The 11114-nt window shown below is 39.6% G+C and overlaps 2 protein-coding genes across 2 annotated transcripts in view; both read left to right on the top strand.

Annotated features, from left to right (window-relative positions):
• Positions 1–352: 352 nt before the first annotated feature.
• Positions 353–7275, top strand: LOC117384125 (NLR family CARD domain-containing protein 3-like). Its single transcript, XM_055227771.1, has 9 exons — positions 353–462; positions 878–1000; positions 1902–1974; positions 3212–3401; positions 3633–5430; positions 5509–5682; positions 5741–5914; positions 6588–6634; positions 6713–7275. Exons 1-9 carry the CDS (start codon positions 353–355, stop codon positions 7273–7275), a joined length of 3252 nt encoding a protein of 1083 aa, XP_055083746.1.
• An 894-nt stretch (positions 7276–8169) lies between these two features.
• dgkb (diacylglycerol kinase, beta) overlaps positions 8170–11114 on the top strand; it is a 136468-nt gene continuing 133523 nt past the window's right edge. Inside the window, exon 1 of the mRNA XM_033980906.2 lies at positions 8170–8222. Within this exon, the coding sequence (XP_033836797.2) occupies positions 8170–8222 (53 nt within the window). The remainder of the gene's footprint in view (positions 8223–11114) is intronic.

Raw genomic sequence — 11114 nt, 5'->3', positions numbered from 1 at the left:
AGATTTTTCATTTTGGAAATTTGATTAAACTTAAAAAATAAATATATATATAAAATATACGTTTCAGAACAACTAACTCTGAGTTTAGTTTTGGTAATTAATTATGGAAACAGGATAAAATTCTTAATGCCATTTTCATTATTATTATTATTATTATTATTATAACATCCCAGTATGAAGACTGTAAATGACCAAGAAACATGGTTAGTAGTTTCCTGGTGCAACATGTGTGGCAGTGTTTTGTGCACATTTTTAACATTACTGTAATTTATAATATGACAACTTAACCCCCACTTAACATAAGTAGTAGTAGTAGTATTAAAAGTGTATTTTTTCGTCTAGGGAGAAGACAATGGAGGAGCCTGACCCAGAGCCAGGCCCAAGCAGTGTGTCCTTGAAGAGAGAGAGGTCTATGGAGTCTCCCATCAGCTTCACAGAAGAGCACCCCACTGAGCAGCCTGGGTGAGTGTGTGTGTGTGTTCGTCCTATAACATGGTAACATGATGATCATAATTAGCTATGTGTTAGCAGTTAAAACCCCATTGAAGTGTAATAGCCCCTCTTTGTATGTATGAATTGAGTCTTGAGTGCTAGGGCTGTGTTGGCTGGGATGCTATGAAGTGAAGTTTGCCTGTATCTTGACCATGAGTGTATTGAGCTGCGGTGGTGCAGCTTGACTCTATTTGATTAAGAAATAAGGTTAACAATCAGCAGTGAGTGTGTGTGCGCTCAACCTATAAAAGTCCTGGAGGAACTGTCCTTTGTGGATTCACTGAGTTTATATTTGGGATCTACTACAATGATAAACTTACACCAAGAACAAAGCAATAGATCAAACCTCAAGTATGACCGATTGTGTATTATTTTGTGTTTAAAGGGATTGTAGAAAAATGGAGCAGTCTGATCCTGCATCGGGGCCCAAAGGTTTGTCCATGAAGAGTGATCATTCTATGTCACATGATTTGGACTTCAGTAATGAGCAACCAGCTGTTATTACAGAGTAAGTCTCATCATTTATCTGTCTTTGATGGAGGTGAGTGACCATAATAACAGTGCATGTATATTTAAAGGTCTGATATTATTGAAATAGTATTATTGATTTTAGGGTATCTACTATATTAATGTAGGTATGTACTAGTCCTAGTGGTATCACTTTAATAATCAAATAAATAAAATACCCCCAGATCTTAGCTTCCATGAAATACCAGCAGAGGGAGCAGGACTACATCACCTTGTGCAGTGTATTAAGTAGGGCTGCAGACTGCTGTAGACTGAAGTAGGGCTGAGTGATTTTAATTTGAGCTAACTGTTTGCCATTTTTAAGCATACATTTCAACCACACACAACTCAATACACACTACTGCAGCAACAAAACCACAAGACACTGCTTAAGTTCCCCTCCATATGTAACCTACTGCAAACCATCAACAGAACAGCACAAACTCACCAATACATGAGCTGCTTTTACTACTACTACTACTACTACTACTACACAGTACCTCCAAATGTAGAAAACCACTACATTACATATACTATTTTTAATTAATTTATCTTATTATTCATTAGAAGACCACAGTCCCTGAAAAAGATGAAACTAGATTTTACAGAAAATGTGTAATCTACCTGATCTGTAGGCCTACATTGTATCCAGTATAATTGAATAAGGTGTATCCAAATGCAAGTTCAAGTTCAAGTTTCCCAAACAGTCCCAAAATCTCCAAGAGAATAAATACTCCACTTGGTATGAATTCTGTGTGTGTCCACTTTGCCAGAATCTTCATGTCAAAACTATTACAAAAAAAAAAACAAGAAATAAAACAATAAACAACAATTTATATCAGAATTCAATAGGCCTTCATAAGAAAGAAAGACATGAATAAAAACCTTTTATTTTTCCCCAGAGAGGGAAGAGACCTGAGACCTGAGGATCTTTATGGACAGCAGCCCGATACACAGGTGTATACTGTGTTTAAGGTATGTGATGAACCAGTAAATACTGTATCGTTGTGATGCATGAGTCAAACCATAGCCTGCAAATCTAAAATAAATAAAACAGGTGGGTCTTGTCCAAACCCTCCACTTTAACTTAATATGGTGTAAAAGTCAGCACAACAAGCCTAACGTAAAGCATGTTCTGTAGCTCTGACTAGCAAACGAAGGCGCAGGACTTTTGGGAACAGGAGGGTACCTGACCTGCAGATAATGATGTGCATAGATTTGGATTGGGTTCCGACAACAATTTCTTTGGGCCAGATGGATTGGGGTGCATTTTAGCTCAGGCGGTCAAGGTGGGTCAGAAAGAAAGCTCACCCACACCTCACTCTTGTACAAAATGTAACAATTTTGTTCAAATATTCCATTTTCCAAGTCCCCCTGATCCATAAGAATTAGAGAGATATCGTATTCTTTTATAGACTTTACAGCCACATAATAGAACAATTCAGCATTATTTAATATAAGAAACTTCATCACTTCACTTTATCATGTAATAAAACGTCTGTATCAAATATGACTGCATATGAGGAAAAAAGAAAGGAACAAAAAATATCACAAGGTGCCAAAAAACATCCCCGATTTCTACAGAATCAATGAGCATAGCACTAAACTGTTAGTGCTGAGAGTAGAGAAGTTTAATCTTGTTTGCAAATTATAGTGACTAATGAGCTCCTTCATTTGACATGTGTCAAACAAATATGACTGCTTCAGGTTTGAGTCAAACCAAACCTGAGGGCGTGGGCACCAGACTGATATCCCTCTGTATAAAAAATACAGCGCAATATCATTCTGGATTTGTCAGGCAAGTGTCCTGTAATTAATTACCATTATAACAATAATAGCTACAATTATTTTTATTTTATTTTTTTGTAACCATGCTTAATAATCATCCTATGAGAATCATCCTGAGATTACTGTGCTCTAGTATGACGTCATCTGCACATTTATACATTTGTAGGACATTAAAATGTCTTTAAGGGACAGGATGAAATCCCACCAAAAAATTACATTTTGGTGGGAAAAAATATCACTCACTTTTTGTAATCATTTGTCTCAAAATGTAAAATGATTCAGTTTACATGGACATAAAGCATTGACATTAGAAGGCAATGATGGTGGAATGTGTTGTTATTATTATTATTTTAGTTTATCTTAATATGCTGGAGTGGGCTGTCACCTTTTTCACCATGTATGATTGTGCTTGCATCTATTTCAGCAACTGGAGGAAAGCATTATTGCTTTTGTTAGAGAAGAACTGAAGATGTTCTACAAGGCCATCCACACAGCACAGCCCCCACAGAGTGAAGCCCGTGAAGAGGCGAGGAGTAAAGAGGCTTTACTGAAGATCACTGTAGACTTCCTCAGGCGGATGAAGCATGACGAGATAGCTGATCGATTGGAGAGCAGTAAGAACATTTCACTTTTACATTCTGTGAACAAATGTGCAAATTAGGAACACATGAATACATCATTATTCAATGTAGGCTTCTGGTGCGATTTCTGTTGAGTAGCTGAACAAATGGATAAATACTATGATCGGTGATCTCTGCACACAACACACAGATTGTGAACTTTCTCTTGAAGCTCCATAAAACTGTATTTCAATATGGACTGATAAGAATATATTATATATTCAGGTATCTATTATGGAGAGACTCGGCATGAACTGCAGTCTATGCTGAAGCAAAAGTACCAATGTGTGTGGGAGGGTGTCCCCAAACCAGGAAACCCAACACTTCTGAACGAGATCTACACAGAGCTCTACATCACAAAGGGAGGGACAGCAGGGGTCAGTGATGAGCATGAAGTTAGATTGATTGAAGATGCTTCCAGGAAACGAGCCACTCCACAAACCACCATCGCACGTAAGGACATTTTTAAACACCGTGTCAGAAGAGGAAGTGGAGATAGACAAGCACAGGTCAGAACAGTACTGACAATGGGAATGGCCGGTATCGGGAAAACGGTGCTGACTCAGAAGTTCAGTCTGGACTGGGCTGAAGGCAGGACCAACCAGGACATCCAGCTGCTGTTCCCGTTCACCTTCAGAGAGCTCAATCTGCTCAAAGATGAACAGATAAGTCTGGTAGGACTTGTGCAACGCTTTTTTAGTAAGTCTGTAAAACTCTGCAGTTCTAAAAACGTCCACGCTGTCTTCATCTTTGATGGTCTGGATGAGTGCAGACTTTCTCTAGACTTCACCAAAACTGTGACCGACCCTTCAGAACTCAGCTCTGTGGGTGTGCTGATGGTAAACCTGATTAAGGGGTCTCTGCTTCCCTACGCTCGCATCTGGATAACCTCACGACCTGCAGCAGTCAATCAAATCCCAGCTGAGTGCATCTCCATGGTGACTGAGGTGAGAGGGTTTGCAGAGGTACAGAAGGAGCAATACTTCAGGAAGAGGTTCAGAGATGAGCAGATGGCCACAGTGGCCATCTCACACATTAAGAAGTCCCGCAGTCTCCACATGATGTGCCAGATCCCAGTGTTCTGCTGGATCACCTCCACAGTCCTGGAGGATGTGATGAAGAGTGGAGATACTGACCAGCTGCCCCACACTTTAACTAAAATGTACCTCCACTTACTCGTGGTTCAGGCTAAATTAAAGAATGTGAAGTATGACAAACTGTCTGAGACAGATCCAGTGTGGACTTCATCAAACCGCACAATGGTGCTGTCTTTGGGCAAACTGGCCTTTGAGCAGCTGAAGAAAGGAAATCTGATCTTCTACGAGTCTGACCTGGTTGAATGTGGTCTGGATGTTGAGAACGCCTCGATGTACTCTGGTGTGTTTACTCAGGTCTTTAAAGAGGAGTCATGCTTGTACCAAGATAAAGTCTACTGCTTTGTTCATTTAAGTGTCCAAGAGTTTCTGGCTGCTCTTCATGTCCATGTCACATTTGTCAACACTGGAGTCAACCTGCTGAAGAAACAACTCTCCCTTATTAACAAATTGTTTACACAAAGCAAATGTGATTTACATCAGCTCCATCAAACAGCTGTAGACATGGCCATGCAAAGTCCAAATGGGCAGTGGGACTTGTTTTTGCGCTTTCTTTTAGGTCTAAAACATGTGTCCAATAACAAGCTTTTGATGGATTTCCAGAAGAATCATATCTCTTATTGTTTGGATTTTCAAACAGTTGCCTATATCCACGAAATGTTAAACAGAAGTCTTTCTGCAGAAAAAAGCATGAACTTGTTTCACTGCTTAAATGAACTAGGAAATAATTCTCTTGTGAAATCAGTCCAAAAATGCATGAATGATGGACATTTCCCCAGAAGAGCACCACCCCACATGTGGTCAGGGCTGGTTTTCTCACTGTTGTCATCAGATGATGATCTAAGTGTCTTTGACCTGAAGAGATACTCTTCTTCAGAAGAAGCTTTGCTCAGGCTTCTGCCAGTGGTCAAAGAAGCCCATACAGCCATGTAAGCCATTCATGTTTATTTAATGTGTATTCATATTCCAGCAGGATGAAGCTACTGGTCATTTTCTTGACTTTTCAGTTTGGCTTGTTGTAACCTGTCCTTTGAGAGCTGCTGCTGTCTGTCATCAGTCCTGACTTCAACACCCTCATGTCTCCGACTCTTAGACATCAGTAATAATGATCTGTCTGACAGTGGAGTGGAGCAGCTGTGTGAGGGACTCAAAAGTGAGGAGTGCAGACTGGACACACTCAGGTAAGACTGGATCATGTTGGACTATACATGTTCAGCTGTAATTCCCATGTTGTTTTAGGCTGTCAGGATGCCTGGTCTCAGAGAAAGGCGGGGCTGCTCTGGTCTCTGCTCTGAGCTCCCCCTCCTCTCATTTGAAAGAACTAGACCTGAGTTTCAATCACCCTGGAGCCGTAACTACAGAGAACCTGACTGCTCTACATGAGGACCCCCACAGCCCCCTTAAGATTCTCTGGTAAGAAATGAAATGTATATACTTAATGAACCTGTAGTACTTACAATATGAAATGTGATTATAAACTATTCTTAGTGTGTGCATATGATTGTTACACACAGTACATGTAAAGGGGCGACAGTAGCTCAGTGGGTAGAGCAGTGGTTCTGTATTGGGAATAGGATTTTCTTTTTTTATTTAACCAGGAGAACCCCACTGAGATTAAAAATGTCTTTTCCAAGAGTGTCCTGGTCAAGAGGCAGCACATTTCACAATGATTAAACAGAGAAACAATCAACTGTACATGATCACTTATGATCCAATAAAAAGGACATTAAAAAGACTTTATAAAAATAGACTCCGATATAAAACATGTACAACCAGACGATTGTTCTTCCGAGACATTTAAAAGTCTCTTACGAATATTTAGCAAGACCAGATTTAACAAGATCAGTATTAACAAGATAGACAACGTCCAGACTGGAATGAAGTCCCAGTGGGGGTATGTACTTCACACTATTTGTAAAGGCACCCAAGTGACCTCCCTCTCATCTCCCAAGCTTATCTGCTTACCTGGGGGGTACTTTTTTGAGCTTTTAGTCATATTATAACTTTCTTCCCTCATAAAAAAGCAACATTTTCTTTGACAACCTTTTTAATTTGGAGATAAAAAAAATGGTATGCCTTATTTTAGGGTGGAGCCTGCTGGGCAACAATGGCTAACCCCAGGTCTTAGAAAATGTGAGTATTAAATATTCTTTGACATTACAGTCACTTACAGGGTTTTTGAACTAAAAACTAATTATCATTGTGTTGCAGATTTACGTGACCTCACCCTGGATCCAGACTCGGCACACAGACAACTTAAGCTATCAGAGGACAATCGCATGGTGACTATGACAAAAAGGAACCAACTGTTCTTAGATCACCCCAATAGGTTTGACTCCTGTCGACAGGTCCTCTGCTCCACTGGTTTAACAGGACGCTGTTACTGGGAGGTGAACTGGGAGGAAGGGAACAGTGGTTGGGAGATTGACTTAGCAGTGAGTTACAAGGGGATTGGGAGGAAAGGTGGCAGTGGTGAAAGTGGGTTTGGTGTCAGTGACCAGTCATGGTGTTTGAGAATTTCCACAGGGGGTTACTCGGTTCTCCACGAAGGCAGACAGATCCCAGTTTCGTCCTTGTACTCCAATACAGACACAGTGGCCATGTACCTGGACTTTGCAGCTGGATATCTGACCTTCTACAAGATTGCTGAAGATGACCTGGTTCATTTACACACCTTCACCACTACCTTCACTGAGCCTCTGTACGCTGGCTTTGGGTTTGGCCTGTGGTCTTCTGGTGTTTCAGTGTCTTTTGGGGCTGATGCAGATGAATAAGATATAGATTCCTTCAGGAATCATCATAAATTTTACACCACACCCTCAAAATATATTTTTTTTCTTTAAATAATGATTTGCACAATAGTAGACAATAAATGACTATAGCCGTGTCCCAATTCAACGACCACAGTCCTCAAAAGACCCTTCAAAAGACCCGGCCGACAAAGGCTGCTCCTCCGTGTAGCCTCCATGGACCGCAAAGGCTGTGCCGAAATAGGACAAGTCTAGCCCACTGAGCCGCTCCAGTCACCCAGCAACCGAGACACACTGCTAATGCTAACACTAATGCTAACCACACGCATCATGCATATTACACACATGGATCAATTAAAAAGATTACGCTGTATTGAACAAAGTCGGACCATGAGCCCAAGATGTTATAATAAATCTCATCCAAATCTTATGACTAAAAAGACAAACATTAAAACTTGTGTAACTTCTATAAATATGACCTGTTTGCCAATGTTCTTGTGATAAAATATCCTAAATGACCTTAAAGTTTCAACTAAATCATTTGAATTCTTAAAGTACGATTATGATATTGACAAGGGAATACACGAATGATGTCTTCTTCTGAAAATACTTTAAAAGTACAAATCAATTTTCTCTAACTGGAACACTTCCTCAATTATAAAACAGATTTTTCCTACCTTTATTTTACATGTAAAATGAAATATTTTTTACTTCTGCAAAAAAATTTGAAGTTAAACCTAAACTTTACACACACAACACTATTAGGGGACATAAGGGACAGGGCACACAGCATGGGCCTTGAACCATAGATGTCCCACAGTTCTTCTGCACCTCCTCCTCAGTGACTCTGGATGGGGGACAGTGGAGACATGACTCAGTGCACTTAGACCACTGAGTATGTCAGTACGTTTGCCAAGGATGACTCAGTTAGCACTGTCTGCTGCACAGTGGGATTATGGGATTTATGTTTGGTTGGTTGAAAGTCCTGCAGAGTCAAAACCTGTAATGATAAACACATTAAGAAAGTTACAAAAGTATTACAGGTTGGACTGAAATTGGGTTCAAAAATATAATTCATATCCACTGGACATTTATATAAATGCAAACAGCTAAATGAAGTCAGCAATAGTTTGACAAATGCTTATTTTCGCCATTTAAATTGTGATTTCAATTTGATCATGATTCATCTTGCAGCCCTTGTTAATATTACTTCAGATGCATCATGTCCCTACCCATACCTCATGAGTTGCAGTAGTCTGTGCTAGCAGCAGGTCAGCACCTCCCCAGCGTAGTGTTTGACCCATTTCATACATCACCTGCATCTTATCAGCCCCCAGTTCTATGACCCAGCAGTGTTTTCTGTCATACAGGAGGCTGCAGATGAGGAAAGAAAATGAATATCAAAATTTTAAACAGTTTCCTCATTATTATACAATCATGTCTGATGGGCATAACAGACACAGGTCCCTACTCTACTACAGAATTAAATACATGCACGTAAATATAAGTTTGTTAGACATAATTATACTGTGCCTACGTGCCTACCTCCGAGCTCCACTGGCTCATGTTTAATCCCATGTTCATGAAACGTGGTTGTTTTGTGCTCGTAGCTTTATGAATTACTCCAAAAGCATCACGTGACAGAAAGTGTTTTCAGGATCAGAATGGACAGCCTCAGTTGATTGTACTGACATGAGCATCGTGAGGAATCCTAGTTGTAAAGCAATTTCTGGCAAGCAACAGTTGTAAATATGACCATTTTTTTCTGTTTGCTTTTTAGATACTTTAACCCAATATATACTTATTATAGCAATGACATGCCACACAGTGCCACAATCAATCGCTTGCAATAAGCAGTGCTTAGAACACACTGAACTAAGAGTGCTTGGACTCACACTTCACAGCAAGAGGGTTATGGGTTGGATATCATGTTTCTCCCTGCGTCTGGGTGGGTTTCCTCCAGGCACTCCGTTTCACCCATCAACCCAAAACATGCACTGATACAATCCTCCAGCTGATGTAGTCCTGACCAAGATTAAGCAACAAGATCACAGAGATGGGTCCCTGAGCTCGCACAGTGGTGTGGTGCTCACTGCTCTCGAGGAGGTGCCCCAAATGCACAGGACAAATAAGCCTACAGGGACAATAAGCTGTAGCTTAATTAAAATCGGGTCAGAAATCCTTTAGTGTTTCTCTGACCAAAGTGTGTGCTGTTTGAAATAGGTATAAAAAATATTAATTTCTTCCATTTCAGGAAAAATGACCACATTAGCCACATAAATCTGTAGTAGAACATGTTGACATGTACATTATTCCAACAATTACTCTTTACCCCATCTGCTGGTCTGTTATTGTACATTGGGATTGTAAATGGATTGTGTGGCAGATCAACATTTTAAAAATACCGGCGGGTGTAGATTGCAGGATTGTGGATTTACAGTATTCTAAAACACACAAGGAAAACAAAAAGACAATATTCACACCAATAAACAGTAAAAGCCAAAAGTAAAATCTGTCAACTGGACAAAAAGTTGTAGGAGTGAAAACGCTTTGCTGCTCATCTAAGCTGCTTCTTCTTTCACTTTTCCTAAAGACTTCTACCTGGAGTCACCCGTGACTCAGAGACTCCAAGTAGAAGTCATTTAGGAAACCCATGACCAATACCTGCTGTTTGATTCACACCATCCACTGCAGCACAAACCTACATTACAACACGGGGCTCAAGTGGTTCCCACAAACACAGAGGAAAAAGTGAAGGAGGAACAACACATGGAGAAAGCCCTCTCAGGTTGTATCCAAAATATCCAAAATGGGCCAAGAGATCTAAAAGAGCTAAAAAAAACAAAAAAAAACAGGACAACGGGAAGGAAAGAAATGTGTAACTATTCCTTACACAGCTGGTGTGAGAATTTTCAGACAGTATGAAATTCCGGTGTATTTCAAACCTACAAAGACTTTAAGACAGAAACTGGTTCACCCAAAGGACAAAATCCCGAGCCACAAACAAAGTCATGTGGTCTACTCCATTCAGTGTCACGAGAGCTCCTCTGGACTCCAGTCCACCTTTTGTCCAGTTGACAGATTTTACTTTTGGTTTTTACTATGGATCAGACCTGGGCGACTGAGGGATTACACAGACACACCAATAAATACTGTATCGCAATTTATGTTAACTGTGCTCTAAAACTATTAATTTATCATGTCAAAAGCTTTGTAACAAATGGCTGTATTGTTTCCAGATTGTGATGTGACAATAACATAATCACAACAAATGGACTAAGGAATATTCCAGTACAGTTGTCCCTCACTATATTGCGGTTCACCTTTCGCAGCCTCGCTGTTTCGTTCATTTTTTATTTTTTTTTGGTGTAATTTTGCATGCTTTTTTTTTTTTTACATGTGTTTGAACAAATTTACATAAAATTTTGATTGCAGTGTGACTCTGATGTGAAAAGAAAAGAAAAAGACACCTGCACCGAGGCTTTCAGTGGAAAAAGATACTACAACAGAGCGGTGCCAGGACGAAGTGGCGCAGTCAGAGGAACTGTGAAATACGCCTGAGTCACTATTAATAATTTCTTATGTGTCCAGCTTCATAGGTTGATCATTAAAATTAAATTAGTTACAGTATTTCTAAACACTTATCATTTCTATTTACAGTATAGGAAAACCTTTATATTTTTATTTCTCAAACAAATGTTTGGGCCCGAAAACAGGTCTTGATCTTTGGTTTCATTCTATAATTTTATATATATATATATATATATATATATATATATATATATATATATATATTTTATAATTATTTTTTTTTTTGGGGGGGGGTTATCTAAGAAGATTTGAACTTTGAGAGAGTTTAAACA

This window comes from Periophthalmus magnuspinnatus, chromosome 16 (assembly GCF_009829125.3).
Source record: "Periophthalmus magnuspinnatus isolate fPerMag1 chromosome 16, fPerMag1.2.pri, whole genome shotgun sequence".
Taxonomy (NCBI): Eukaryota; Metazoa; Chordata; class Actinopteri; order Gobiiformes; family Gobiidae; genus Periophthalmus; species Periophthalmus magnuspinnatus.
Note: the sequence above shows the minus strand (reverse complement) of the source record. Positions and strands in the feature narration are given on the sequence as shown.